The sequence below is a fragment of the Monodelphis domestica genome, chromosome 5, assembly GCF_027887165.1.
Source record: "Monodelphis domestica isolate mMonDom1 chromosome 5, mMonDom1.pri, whole genome shotgun sequence".
NCBI classification, from domain to species: domain Eukaryota; kingdom Metazoa; phylum Chordata; class Mammalia; order Didelphimorphia; family Didelphidae; genus Monodelphis; species Monodelphis domestica.
The window spans coordinates 43,708,282-43,723,038 of NC_077231.1; the positions used below are offsets into that span (position 1 = coordinate 43,708,282).

General features: G+C 43.7%; 1 protein-coding gene across 7 annotated transcripts in view; it reads left to right on the plus strand.

Annotated features, from left to right (window-relative positions):
• The window catches only part of DYRK2 (dual specificity tyrosine phosphorylation regulated kinase 2), a 62,546-nt gene that overhangs the window by 41,863 nt on the left and 5,926 nt on the right, over window positions 1-14,757 (plus strand). For 3 of the 7 annotated variants that reach the window (XM_056798436.1, XM_056798434.1, XM_056798435.1), the window contains one exon: window positions 7,708-7,874. In XM_056798436.1, coding sequence (XP_056654414.1) covers window positions 7,708-7,874 — 167 coding nt within the window. Of the gene's footprint in view, window positions 1-4,139; window positions 4,371-5,848; window positions 6,581-6,748; window positions 6,930-7,707; window positions 7,875-7,952; window positions 11,703-14,757 lie in introns of those variants that run through there. The other 4 variants (XM_056798438.1, XM_056798437.1, XM_056798439.1 and 1 more) reach the window with 4 other exon arrangements.

Sequence of the window (14,757 nt, forward strand, 5' to 3'; positions counted from 1 at the left end):
CTGTTTTTCTTCTGCATTTCCTTTCCCATAGTTTTTCTCTGGATGTAGATAGCTTTCTTTGTCTTAAGTTCCTCTGGATTGTCCTGGATCATTGCATTGTTGCTAGTAGAGAAGACCATTATATTCAATTGTGCCATAATGTATCAGCCTCTGTGTATAAGTTCTACTGGTTCTGCTCCTTTCACTCTGCATCAATTCCTGGAGATCGTTCCAGTTCCCATGGAATTCCTCCACTTTATTATTCCTTTTAGCACAATAGTATTCCATCACCAACATATACAACAATTGGTTCAGCCATTCCCCAATTGAAGGGCATCCCCTCATTTTCCAATTTTTTGCTTCCACAAAGAGCGCAGCTATGAATATTCTTGTACAAGTCTTTTTCCTTATTACCTCTTTGGAGTACAAACTCAACAGTGTTATTATGGCTGGATCAAAGGGCAAGCATCCTTTAAAGTCCTTTGCACATAGTTCCAAATTGCCCTCCAGAATGGTTGAACCAATTCACAACTCGACCAGCAGTGTGTTAGTGTTCCAATTTTGCCACATCCCCTCCAACATTAATTACCTTCCTTTGTTGTCATATTGGTCAATATGCTAGGTGTAAGGTGGTAGGTACTTCAGAGTTGTTCCAATTTGCATTTCTTTAATCAGGAGGGATTCAGAACACCTTTTTCACGTGCTTATTGATTTCAGCATGTGAAAACTGACTATTCATCTCATCCCTTGACCATTTGTTGATTGGGGAGTGGCTTGATTTTTTGTAAATTTGACTTAGTTCCTTATATTTTGGGAAATTAAACCTTTGTCAGAGAGTTTTGCTATAAAAATGTTCTCCCAGTTTGTTGCTTTCCTTCTAATTTTGGTTGCATTGCTTTTGTTGGTACAAAGCCTTTTTAATTTGATACAATCAAAGTCATTCATTTTGCAATGTTCTCTATCTCCTGCTTGGTCTCAAATTCCTTCCTTTCCCACAGATCCGACAGATACACTATGCTATGTTCACTAAATTCAAATTTGACCTTGGACACTTCCTAGCTGTGACCCTGGGCAAATCACTTAATCTTCTTTCCCTAGCCCTTACTACCCTTCAGCCATAGAACCAATAAATGGTAATGATTCTAAGATGAAAGGTAAGAGTTAAAAAGAAAAAGATTATATAACCATTGTATGAGGGATGCCATCAGTAAAAAATAGGTTACCAGAAAAAAAACAAAACAAAACAGGGCTAGGTCACATAGAGCGGTTGACAACCATTAAACAGTATATCTATTGGAATAACTGGAATGATAGGAGATTGTAAGAAAGACCCTTCCAGGGTCAGGTAGATGGCTCAGTGGATAGAGAACCAATCCTAAAGATAGGGAGGTCCTGGGTTTAAATTTGACCTCTGACACTTCCAAGTTGTGTGATCTTGAACAATTTACTTGATCCCAATTGCTTTGCTTTTACTCTTTTGTGCCTTGGAACAGATACTAGTATCAATTCTAAGAGAGACAGTTAGAGTGGAAAAAAAAAGGAAAAAAAGAAAAGATAGAACCCCCCCCTCCCTCTCACGAACACTGGATAGACACTCAGATGTCAATTTATAAAAGGACATGGATGAGAATTGCATAGGATCGAGAGTAATGGATTGATTTCAGTTTGCATTATTGGAATTCACATTGATGAAGTCACAGATCCATTGGTACATTGGAGTATAATAGATTATGTTAAAGCTGTTGAGCAGCATTGCAGTTATATCGAATGGATTCTTTTGAAGCTTAGTGACTCCAAGGCAAACAGAGCAATCAGTTTTATGTGAATATAGGACTTATATCACAAAGGTAACACTACCTAGGCTCAATTAGCCCCATTTTCAAAAGGACTCCAAGGTTCTAGAGGATTCTTTCTGTACCAGATTTTAAGGAGGTATGTTTGTGGAATGAATACTTTTGCTTGTGAAGTTCTCAGTTTATATAGAAATTGAACAAATATCTCCAAGAGTTGTCACTTAGCAAAAGAATTTTTTATTCAGTTCATTGCAAATTAAAACCTATAGCCTGAAAAAGTGAATGCAGTTTATTTCAAAGGGATAGAAATCATAATTGTCTAGCAAAGGTTCTGGGAGAATTAGATTATTCATTCATCTTTTTAAAAGTCTGTGCAGATGTGCCAATAAATAAAATGAAGCTACAGTTTTTTTTTTTTAATCAGGCATAAAGCAATAGTATAATAAGAAAAAAAAACTGTTTAAACACATTTCTTTCTTTGTTCACAGTACATAAGATTCTTTGTGTGTCTTTTTCCAAAATACATTCCTTGGTGCTCCCTTTTCCCCATATTAAAGGAGTAAAATAATGGGGTAAACATTGTGCTCTTAAGCTCTTCTGTAATAAATTTACAGCATGGGGAGCTTTTTTCCTTCATGAATGACAGTATTATTATGTTAGGACTCTTCTGGGGTACCATACAAATAATCTAAATGAAAGAGGTGCCTGGTTATTTGTCACAATCACTTTCCCTTTACTCTCACACTTTATTTGAATGATAAAGGTAGGGAGTTGTCAAGAAAAAAGAGAAAGTTAAAATAATTAAACATTTTAAATAGGGGAGGACATTAAAATATATAGGCATATATATTACATCTATCTATCTATCTATCTATCTATCTATCTATCTATCTATCTATCTATCTATCTGTCTGTCTGTCTGTCTGTCTTCCTGCTGCATCTCCTTTAGTATTATCTTATTATTTAGTGATTGCCATGAATTGTGTTAAACATCTGGCCCCCAACTGGCCTCTTTAGAATATTTTATTTTCTGCTTAGAGTAATTCATTTTTAATATAACTTAGTAATGGATTCCATATTTCATCGTATTTCTCCCAATTTATTTTCCAGTTTCCAGATTACCTTTAGGCTACAGGACTTAAAAAAATAAAATTTCAATCAAGCATGGGGATTTAATATATCTAGGTGTATGGGTGAGAGAAGAATGTGTCTTTGTAACCTTTCTCTCAATGCCCAGGCTCAGATTTTTCATTTGGGATAATCCATTTGAGCTGATGCAAAAAATACAAAAAAGCAAGCTTAGCCAGGACTGCTTTCTCCTTTTTCTATTATGCTGGCTTTAAGGCTTCATTGCAGACCTTCCCTATTCTCTTCTCTGGCACTTCTAGAACATGTGTTTGTAATCTATTGTGTTTTTTAAGTACTATTTTCCTTTCCTCATTTTCATATAGTCCCTCAACTACAGAGATGAGCAGGATAGCAACATGGTTTATGACAATTTCTGGCCCTCCTCCTGTTTTTAGAAATGTCTTCTTACTCTTAATGTCAAAATGTCAATTCTTTCAAACCCTACCTACATTTACAAAAGTTTATTACAGTTAATATTCACCATTTTTAACTTTTTCTTGTGTTTTATGGACCCCTTTTGCTGGCTATTGAATCCCTTTTCAAAAAGACGTTTATTGCCTATACTTGTATTCATAACTGAAGGGAAAACCCCCTAAATTTCAGTTAGAATTTAGTGAAAACAAAGATTGTTTCCCCTCCAAGTTCATGGACCCACTGATATAAATGCTAAGGTTTAGCAAGAATGGGATTTAAGAAAAGTTGTATTTAGAATAAGGACCCAAACAAGAAGCAACTAAGTGGCTCAGAGGATAGAGAGCCAGGCCTGGAGAAAAGAGGTCCTGGGTTCAAATCTAGTTTAGACAAATCCTACCTGTGTGCCACTAGGCAAATCACAACCCCAGTTGCTTAGCCCTTACTAATCGTCTGTCTTGGAGAAATATACCACCTCTTAAGACATAAAGTAAGGATTAAACAAAACAAAACAAAGAAACCAGTCTTTGTGACATCTAGATCACATGGAGCTCTTTGAGTCTTGGGTTTTAGATGTTTTATTTTAATCTGTTTTTATTGTGAAAAGACACCAAAAGCTTTATCTGCATATTTTATACCCATACTAATACTGTGCTTCCCGTGTCTATATTTTGGGGCTTTAACATAACATCTCAGGAACTTAGGAGGCTTCAGGACCATTCTCTACTCTGGAAAACTGAATTTAAAAGGAAAGAGAAACATATTTTCCTCTTTGGCTTTACATAAATTCAGTGAGAGATCAGAAGGTTGCGTTGCCATGACAGTGATTTCAAAACAGTGGAACCTCAGAATCCAGTTAAACTCAAGTTCAGTACAATTCCTTTCGATTCGACAAACATAAATTTATTTTGTTCCCACTACGTGCAAGCTCCTGGGCCAGGGCTGAAGTTTCGAAGACCAAACACGCGACACAACAAAACACAATTATTGCCCTTGCTGTGGATGCAAAGAAGAAAAAAGGAAAGAAGAGAAAAAAAGAAAAAGAAGCAACTCCTGCCCGTAAGGAGCTTATATTCTACTGATTGAACTCAGATTTAGTCCGTCAAGGACTTCAGAGCACTCTCAGGTCGGACCTAGGATTTATAAACGAATCCGCTACTCCGTCCCCACCCCCCTTACCCCCCCCCCCCCCGTAAGCGAGAAGGGTGTTCATTCAGCACCCTAATGTGGATGGAGCTGTTTTTAGAAGACCACTCACTGAATTAGCACCCAAAGAATTCTCCTACTGATTAGACAAAAAAGGTAGAAATATCAGTGGCTGAAAGGATAGGTATGGACCAGGTGGGTGGAGAGAGGGAGGGATTTTTGAAGGGAAAGAGTTGCCATTGCCAGAGTGGCAGGTAAGATGTCTTTTAAAGCAGGTTGTGTGTGTGGTGTAAGTTCCTTGAGGACCTCCAGGCACAGGACCTTGAACTTGACAGACTTAAAAATTGCTTGTTAGTTTGAGTTGATTCGAACTGAATGGAAGCGAGGTATTTTCCTGGTAACGCGTGTACACACTCGAAGTGTACCTGGGTGAGAATAGTGTCTACGCCAGTGACAGTAGGCGGAAGAGGAGGTGAGCCGCAAAGCCGGGAAATAGACTTGAATACCCTCACTTGTCAGGGGAGTAAAAGGGAATGGGAAACCCTGTTTCTGCGGGTGAGAGGAATCGCTGGTGTCGCCCCCTAATGGCAGCGAGTGGAAGGGAAGGTGTGTCCTCCCCAGTGGCGGTGGAGGCAACTGGGAGCTAGCTATCTGCTGGAAGGAAATAGGAGGTGTCTCTGATGTTTATTTTTGCTTAGCAACCCGCGGCCAACTACTTCCCCAGCGGCCTGCCCACACGCGCCCAGCCACCTCCCCAACATTGTAGGGACGGGAGAGCGGTCCCTTTGACTAAGTAAAAGGTGGAGGGGTATTGGGGTCCCCCCACCCCATCCCAGGCTCTCAGGATTGCCCCCGGAATTTGTGTGGGGTTTTGGCTGGCTGAGGTGACTGAACCAAAACTTTGGCTATTTTAAACCTAGATTTGGGGAGGATGGATCTATTTGGATCGGGGCGGTGCTGGGGCGGGACTGGGGTGGGAGCATTGTTGTCCGTGAAGGCTAGGGAAAATGAAAAGGCGTTTGGGGTTAGGGGCTGGCCGGGAAGGAGACATTTCCCTGGAGTGAGGAGATTCCCGGAGCCCGGGCGGGCGGCGGAGGGGAGGAGAAGAGGGGTCTTTGCACATGACTGGGTGAGCAGAAAGGGAAGGGGGGAGGGGAGAAAGTCCTGGGCGGACCTCCGGGAGTGGAGGGAAGCCAGAGGTGGGGTGTGTGTGTGTGTAGTGGGTGGGGGGTTTGGTCTCTGCAGAGGGCTGTGAGGACAGAGTATTCTAGCGGAGGAGGAGCTGCATGAAGCTGGTGTGGTCAGGAAGGGATTCCTGTAGTTAGTTGTTTGGGAGCGGGGCGAGTGTGTGTGCATATGTCTGGGTGTGCTGGGGGGGCTGGGATGGGTGGGGAGCAGGGGACGGGCTTGCACTGCTGACTGACTGTTGAGCTGGGAGGAGGGGAGCCCTGGCGAGCGAGGAGTTAGGGGCGGGGACTGCGCTCTCGGGCTGAGCCCAGAGAGAGAGATAGACAGAGTGCGCGTGTGTGTGAGTGTGTGTGTGAGTGTGAGTGAGTGTACCAGTGTGTGCGTGTGCGCGTCGGAGGATTGGGAGGAGGCTCTCGGGCTCGCCTGGCCCCGGCTCGGGCCCTGGCCGCCTTGCCCAGCCTGCTTCTCCGCGCCCTTATGTGAAGGAGTCGGGAGGTCGTCGGCGGCGGGAGTGGGGGAGGGGGAAGTGATGTGCATGGGCCGGGGGGTGCCGCCGGGGCTTCTGCTGCTGCTGCTGCTCTCGGAGGAAGAGGAGGAGGACGACGGTGGCGGGGAAGAGCGAGGAGGGCTCGCGGCGGCGGCGGGCCCTGGCCCTGGGGATGCAGCCGAGTGTGTGTGTCTGGGTATAGCTCTTTGGAGACGGCAACCAGGCGCCGGAGATCGGCGACTGGAAAGCAGACTAGGAGAAGGCGGCGGCGGCGGCGGCGGCGGCGGCGGCGGCGGCTGCAGCAGGGAGAAGTAGCAGCAGCAGCAGCGGCAGCAGCGGCATTGGCAGCATTGGCAGCAGCAGCAGCGGCCGCCCTGAAATGCATTTTCCTCTCCAGCGGCCATGTTAACCAGGAAACCTGCTGCCGCTTCTGCCGCCTACCCAGCTGGTAAGGAGGAGGAGGAGGGGGGCGCGCGCCGAGCCCCGCGCTACAACCCAGCGGGGCCGCTGCAGCTGGCAGCCCGGGCCCCACACGTCCCTCTCCCGAGACCTGCCAGCCCTGCCCGCAGGGGCCGGGGAAGGGGGGGGGGAGGGGCCGTCGAGCCTGGTCCGGGCAGGCGCGCGGAGCCTCTGGAAACAAAGTCCAAGGCGAGTCAGGGCGCGGACAGAGCTGGGGCCCGGGTGGCCACCGCCGCGCTGGGCGCGCCCTGGGCCAGTCGGAGCCCACTTGGGCTGGGAACTGCTGCTTCCTGCTGCTGCTGCTGCTGCCAATGCTGCTGCTGCTGCCGCTTCCCCAGGTGGGCGCCGCCACTCCGCGCGGGGCCAAACTCCATTATTGTACGCTGGCGCTGAAAATGCCTCTCCCCTAGTGGGGATGCACGCGCGCAGTGGCCAGAGGGCCGGGGAAGCTGTCTGCCCTTCACCACCACCCCACCTCGGAAACTCGGACGTGCGAGGCTAGGGCGACCCAAGGGGGCATCTGTAATGCCCCCAGGGGTGGGGATGCTAATTGGGGTGGGGGTGGTCTGAGAGAGCCCCGAAAGGGTCCGAAAGATTGTTCCCACCCCTGAGACTGCCCCCTACCCCATCACCCCTTTACTCCCCCTTTTTCCAGCACACCAACACACTCGGGTGCGCGCGCGCGCGTACACACGCACGCTCGCGCTGACAACTCCCCTTTAGCAGACCTCCCCCTCCAAAGCAGACGCCGCCTAAAGCATGCACCCGGTTCCCCCAAAACGCTGCTTCTCTCTAGGTCCCTTGACTGGTCTCGCTTCACGCCAGAAAGGTGGCTTTAACTTTGCCAATGCTGGCGACCCTAATGGGAGGGTAGGCGGACTCGAGAGCCCTGTGCTGGGCTCTTTAGCGTGGGTCATTAACTTTTCCCGGACATCCGCCCGCCCTCCACGCCGCCCCAAATGGCTGTTGTGCGAACCCAGGCCTCCCCCTATCCCTCGTCCGGGCCCTGCCGAGGCCCAGGAGAGGGCCCCCGGCTAGCTCGCGGGGCGCTGGCCGAGGCCCCCTCTCTCCCGTTTCCTCCCTGACTCTCTTTTGTCTCCCTCCTGTCTTCCCCAGGCAGAGGAGGGGAAAGCACCGGTCGTCAGCTGCAGCCTTCGCCCGGACACGGGGCTGGGGCTCCTCGGAGTGGAGTGGGGACTGGCCCGCCGTCCCCCCTCACGCTGCCGCCGCTCAGGTCCAGCAACGCTGTGGCTGTTGCCAACGCTGCTGCCGCGACCCACACGGTGAGAGCCCTGGGGGAAAGGAGGGAGGAGGGCCACGGAGGGTGACCACACCTGGCCTTGTGCCCCTTCACCCTGGGAGCTGAAAGGTCAAAGGGCAAGCTTAGAAAGAACCCAGCCACCAGGGGACCTGGAAGGACCATTGGGGGCCATAATCTTGCATTTTACCAAGGAAGAAACTGAGTCTCAGAGAGCAAAAATAACTTGCCCCAAGTCTCTGGGCTACTTAGTGCTTTGCTTGGCTGGGATTTGATCCTGCATGGCTAGATAACCCAGTGGTTGGTGGTTTTTCTCCGGACCACAGTGCCCTGGCTGCACTAAATCAGGTCCTAAAAGCAGTAGTCACAAAGGAGGATTTCCAGCTTCACCTCTTCCCTTTGCCTTCTCCCCCCCCCCCTCGGAATTTCCTCTTTCCTTGCTGCCTGCCTTCCCGTGTCAGCCCTTCCTGCTCATGAAGCACCCCTTCCCCACCCCCCATGTGGATATTTATAGAAACAAATGTGCTAGGGTAGAGTCACTGGGCCCTACCCGGAAAATTGATCCCTGAATGAACCTCCCAGACCTCTCTCACCAGCCAGAAGGGAGCCATGGCAGTGACCCATTGCTTGTGTAGGCATGTTTTATGAGTATTCCAAGTTTGATCTCAACAGAAGGAGTAATTAAAATAGGAGGAAAAAAAAAACTCTTAAGACCAAGAGCACAACAGCCACTGGGCCCGTGCAGTTTGACCTTGTAGCAGTGGAAACCAACAGCCCCTGCGTTGTTGGGAGAAAGGGACAAGTTAGTCAGTACTTAATAAGATGGAGGCCAGGAAGCCCAAATCTTTTGTTCCTGCTGCAGGTTACAGAACTGAGTTTTACACTATCAATGCTTTTCTCAACTCCATGGACCACCATGGATGGTTTCTGCTGCAAGGGAAGAAATATTTTGGGAGTTGGTGATGGGCTCGCTCTTTCCCTCTTTCTTCAGAAGCCAGATTCTCTAATCCAGTTCATTTGGGCAGCCAGCCATCTTGCTGGAGTGCTTTCCAGAGTCCCGTGAGGTAGGAGGGGGCAGCTTGATCTGGCAAGTGCTGGCCCCAGAAATGACATCATTTAACAGGTGGAAGTTTGGTTGTTGCCCACTTCTGTTGCACTGATGCTTTTTTTTTTTGTCAGAGAAGAAATTACAAGTGGGTGACCAAGTCAGTATGGTTGCCTGTTCATCTCTCTCCCTCCTCAGGTCTACAAAAATGGCATGTTTTACTAACACTAATCTAGGACTTTTTGCTAATCTAGAACATTAGTGAACTAAGAATTCACTATATTAGACTATGGACACAGACAAATTTATATTATAAAATGCCACCTTACATTAGGAAATATATTGGTTACAACCCAGTTTTATTAGGGTTTTTGTTTATTTTTGAGGAACTTGGTCTGTTTTTTGTGGTTTTCTCTTTTTTTTTTTTGAGGAAAAGGCTATCATCTGAAATTTTAGTAAATAGGATAAGTTCAGGTTTTTACTAAATGTTTAATGAAGGGGTTGACTTTTAGTTCCATCCAGCCTTAAATCTGATTCTACATTTTCCCGGAGTTAACTGTTATAGAAATCATAGATGTAGAGCTGGAAATGGACTCCATCAGTTTTGCAATTCAGCTGTCATTTTACCAGTAAGGAAACTGAGGCCCAGAGGAATAAGTAGTTGGGAATCACAGCTTACACAACCCAGCGTCACACATGTAGAAAGCTGCTGATGAAGAAAGGTAGCGACTACTAGAAGAAGTATGTGCCTTATTTGTATCAGTTTGATAAAGGTATACCTTTTTGATTGGAGGTCCAATTTGTCCTTCAGACATCTTTGAAATGAAATAATTTGAAATTGCATTTGAAATTTAAAAAGCCCTATAGTCACAGTATGCATTATCATCATAGAATTTATAAGGTTTGCAAAACACTTTACATAAGTTATCTTATTTGATCCTCCCAATAGCCTTCTGGAAAAAGAGGAAATTGAGGGTGGGAGAGTTTAAGCATTTTGTCCAGGGTCACTTATGTTGTATCGGAAGCAGGATTTGAATTCAATTCTTGATGACTCCCAAGAGTAACACTACGTACTGTATCACCTGGCTCCTTTTAGGACAATGTGGTGTATCAGAAATGTTGTTAAGGCTGTCCTTTGCTGATTCAATTACCAGTGTCAGCACTTATCTAGGTGGCCATTTGCTTTACCTGTGTGCTAATTCTCTGTGAATTACCAATGACTAAATATTTAAATTGGGAAATATGCTGGAATTAAAAAAAATATTTTCCTGTGGGAGGAGCTTGGGCAGGGGGAGACATTGTACAGTAGTTAGATATTTCATCCAGTTGTAAACCAAAAGTAATCTTGGAGATCATCAAGACCAACCCAGTAGTTTTACTGAAGAAATGGAGGTCCAGAGATGCTGGTTGAGCTCCCCAAGTTCATATGTTTGTGTGACTTGCATTTGTTTACCACAACTGCACATTGGCTGATGTTCTTAATTGTAGTAAGTGTTTCTAGGTTATAGAGAGGCTCATACACTTTTCTGACCCTATATTTCCCCACACTTAAAAGACTGCTAGAAATTTTTATTTTTAATTTCAGGACAGTTAGACCTGGGAAGAGCTATTTTTAATTAAGAGTGAAAAAAAAATCAGCATTCTGATGGGGAAAATGATCTTGTCATAAGAATTTGCTCCAGCATCTCTTTGTACATGTTATAGTAAAGAGGGACCCAAAGGGTAATACTGAATATACTAAATATAGCGTAAAGATGATGAACTTTGGGACTTAATTTGTCTCCTTATCACCTTCTTCCTGGCTCTTGGTATGTATGCAATATTCTCTCTCCCTCTCCCCCTTCTCTCTCTCTCTCTCCCTCTCCTCTCCTCCCCTGTTCATATCTCTGTCTCTTGCCTTTCCTTTCCTTCTCCTCCCTCTCGTTCATTTATCTTCCCACACCTATGACACATTTGATTTGTGAGACATGGGAGACAGTGGCGCAAGGCTATCCGGCATGGTGTGTCTGCATCAAAGAAGGCATTGTGATCTATGAGCAAAGTAGAATTGTTGTGAGATCCTCAAATCTAGAGACAATTCCCTCCCAAATGTTCGTATGGGCTATTTGTACCTCACTTGTGATAGAGTCTTCTGAGCTCATAAATGTGTACATTGACTCTACCATAGTGATGTCATTTCTGTCTTCAAGAACGAAAGACAACAACCAAGCAATTTTCTCTTGAGTTCTAAGCTAAAAGTATTCCAGATAACCTTCTGTGGGTTATCTTCAGGCATATGGGAGATACTATTGGAGCATTTTCCTCATTTAATTTTCATGTAACTTGATAACATTTTATGGTGCCATTCTTCTGTAAAGCATTCTCCAGGCATTAATCATCCATGCCAGATCTCAATGAGGACTCAATAAGTGGCAGTATCCCCATTTAGTGCATGGGGATTTTTCAAAGCAGAGAAAATAAACTGTAGAGGGTGGAATTAAGGTTCTAACCCTCTTGGATTCCATCTTACTCCTAGACCACTAGGCAGTGCTTCCGAGATGACATCAGAGTAGCGCATTATGATACTTAAGGCACTTGGGAACGTTGGCTCCACGAGTTAGCAGGAGTTTGCCATTTGATTATTGGCAGTGATTTAAATAGCCGTATTGAATAGAGCACAGAACTGTTTCTGTTAAACTTTTCAAGGTATTTAAAAAAAAAAAAGTTCCTTGAGTAGAGTTTGGTGGCCAGAGGAATATTTTCGGTGGAAGCCAGCTAGTCTAGATTAGAGAACTATCTGACAGCTAACTTCATGGGACAGTGAGAGAGGTATTGATTTTCAAATCTTGAGTTTATTATCTATCCTTGGCAGATGTATATTCTGGAAGTAATTCTAACTAATCTCTTCTCCCCTCCTTCTCTTTTTAGGCTGCTACGAATTGTTTCCATGTTTTAGGACAATGGATTTGCTAATAGAGTTGTTATTTATTTTTAGATAAGCTTTCACTGAATTCAAAGACTGATAATAAATACAGCATAAGACTCAAAGTTCAGAGACTTTAGACCTTAGAGATGTTTGTCATTTCTCTGGACTTTGATTCCATCTTGACTTATAGTATTATGTAAGTCAACCTTCAAAAATAATGCAGATCAATTATGAAGATCAACTAGGAACTGTTGGACAGTTAAATTGTAAAAGTTCACTTATTTCTAGAGCCTATAACCATTTCATCATTTATGTTTTCAACTATGTAAAACACAAAAATCTCTATTTGAAAAACCATCAAAGTTCTCAAATACTGAGTTGAACTTTTTACACTTTACCCAAAATTTCTATAATGCTACTGGGGAGCCTCCAAAGTCTCGAGTTTTATTTAGCCTCTAATGAAGACTCCAACACTTTTATAGCCTTGCTGTGGCAGTTTGAATTTTCCTAAATCCTGCTTTTAGAATTTCTTTACCTTGACCTGAAGAGATTGCCTCTTGTGGAAAGATTTGGTCATTTTAATTTTCAGACCTACTCATGTTTTTCTTTGCTTATGAGGTCATAAAAAAGGGAAATGGCGGGGGAAAAACAACAATGAGAAAATAGGTACAACATTATAACTATCTTACTGCTTTTATTTCCCTTGTTTTACTGAATATTATCATTTAGGAAACTGTCCAGTAATTTTAAAAATATATTTGTATTTATCTCTTTTGTTTTTACATTAACTAGATTCTTTCTTTTATTTGTTCCCCTCTTCTGTCCCCACAAGAAATCCCTTGTAACAAAGATTTCTGCTGCCCAGTATTTGTTTATAATAAAATTGACAATTCTTGCAATTTATGTTTTCTTTACAACATTCATTTTTTTTTAAACTCTTACCTTCCATCTTGGAATCAGTACTGTATATTGCTTCAAGGGCAGAAGAATGGTGAGGGCAAGGCAATGGAGGTCAAAGTGATTTGCCCAGGATCACACACTTAGGAAGTTTCTGGGGTCAGATTTGAGCCCTGGACCTCCCATCTCTGGGCCTGACTCTCAGTCCACTGAGCCACCTAGCTGCCCCCTTGCAACATTTTTAAAAGCTTTGCCAAATTGAAAAAAAGAAAAAAATACTAATCTGTTGTCTCTAAAAGGCTTAGGAAAACTCATGAGCAATATTTCATAATTTTTGACAGTCTGAAGTGTCTTAGAAGTGTAGTTGTAACAACTGACTGTTCAAATAGTTAACATACTTTCCACATCTGCCTACATAGTATCCACTAAAAAAAATTTCCTAATAATCTTGGTCATGATGGCACTGAATTACCATTTACCAACATAAACCATCGTACCACACACTTGATTGTTACATTGTCTCTAAGCAAGCCCAACTCTTCTATAAAGGAGATGTAATGATTTTAGGAGCCCAGATTTAGAAGTCAAAGACTTCAACTCCCTCACTTTGAGGAAAGTGAAACATACTTATCTCTGAGACTCAATTTTGCCAAGTAGATTATTAAAAACATTAAGATGTTGATCTCAAATAGCTTAAAGAAAACTAGATGAAGGGTTTAGAATGAGAGGGTAATAGAGGGCAGCTACATGGCTTTAGAGGAGTGAGTAGGAGGACCTGGGTTCAAATTTGACCTTCCTATCTGTGTGAAATATGGGCAGATCTCTTAACCCCCAAAATACATTATTGATTCTACAATGGAAGGGTAAGGGTTTTAAGAAAAACAAATGGTAGTGTTAGAAATGCTTATTGCTAGGGTTTCAACAACTCTATAATTAGCTTCTGGAGGTTATGCCTTGTATATGTTTCTGTGTAGCTAGAATTCTACATGGTGGAAATGGAAAAGACTTTCTAAACTGTCTAGTCCTCTCACTTTTCAGATGAGGAAACTGGGGCCATGAGAAGTTAACAGGTCACATAAGTTGCATACTCTGTTCCATTCCATCACAATATAGTTTGGGGACCTTTACCGTACTCACATTAACCCACCTTTTTAGAGAGGAATCAATTTGGACTTGAAGTAGAAATTTCTAACTTAATTCCATTTTTAATAGCTGAGTTTTTCTTAGGATATAGTCTTCTGAATTGTCTTAGGCTATTGACCAAATGGATCCCTGGGAAAAAAAAATGAAGGGGTTGGCTTGTTGGCCAGAATAGATAACTTTTTATGGTCCCATCTCTGATAAGCCCCAGATTTTATAAATGAATCAGATAAGGATTTTAGAAAGTGTTGCTGTATCTGTTATGGTTGAATGAGTGTATGTCCAAGAGTAGTTGTTCTTATTCTCTATCAAGATAGTTCCTTCTCATCTTTGTGTAAAAGCCCAGAATTCTTGGCAATTGATGAGGATGGGGAGGAAAAGAAAGTGGTAGGGAGACGTTGGGGGAAATTTTCAGGATCTGGCTCCTTTTCTCTTTCTTTGTCTTTCACAGACATTCTAGTTATTCTTTTCATTCGCTTTGATGTATCCCAGTCCCTGGGATTCTGAGCATCTACTTTTCAACTAGAGACACCACCCATGGAATAGGTGCTCCATATTTGAGGAGTTTTTGTAGCTTCATTAGCTGATTTATTCTTCTGCTCTTCTTCCTCCTTTTCCTCCTCATCCTGCACCCTCTTCCATCTCCTTTTATTCCTTCTTCTCTCTTCCTTCTCCTCTAGGCTTTTAGCACTTTCACTACCATTCTTGTGAATCCATGTTGATGGAATGTCTCCAGGGTACCTAACACTTAATTTTTAATAAACTTCATTCTATTATTTGAAATGACAGATAAAGAAGGAGTTTTGTCAAATTCCTTTAATGAAACAAATACAGTGCCGACACCTAAACCAGGAAGAACCAGAAACAAAGAAAATTCCAGATGAATATGGATGCAGAAATCCTAAAAAAAATACTAGTGAG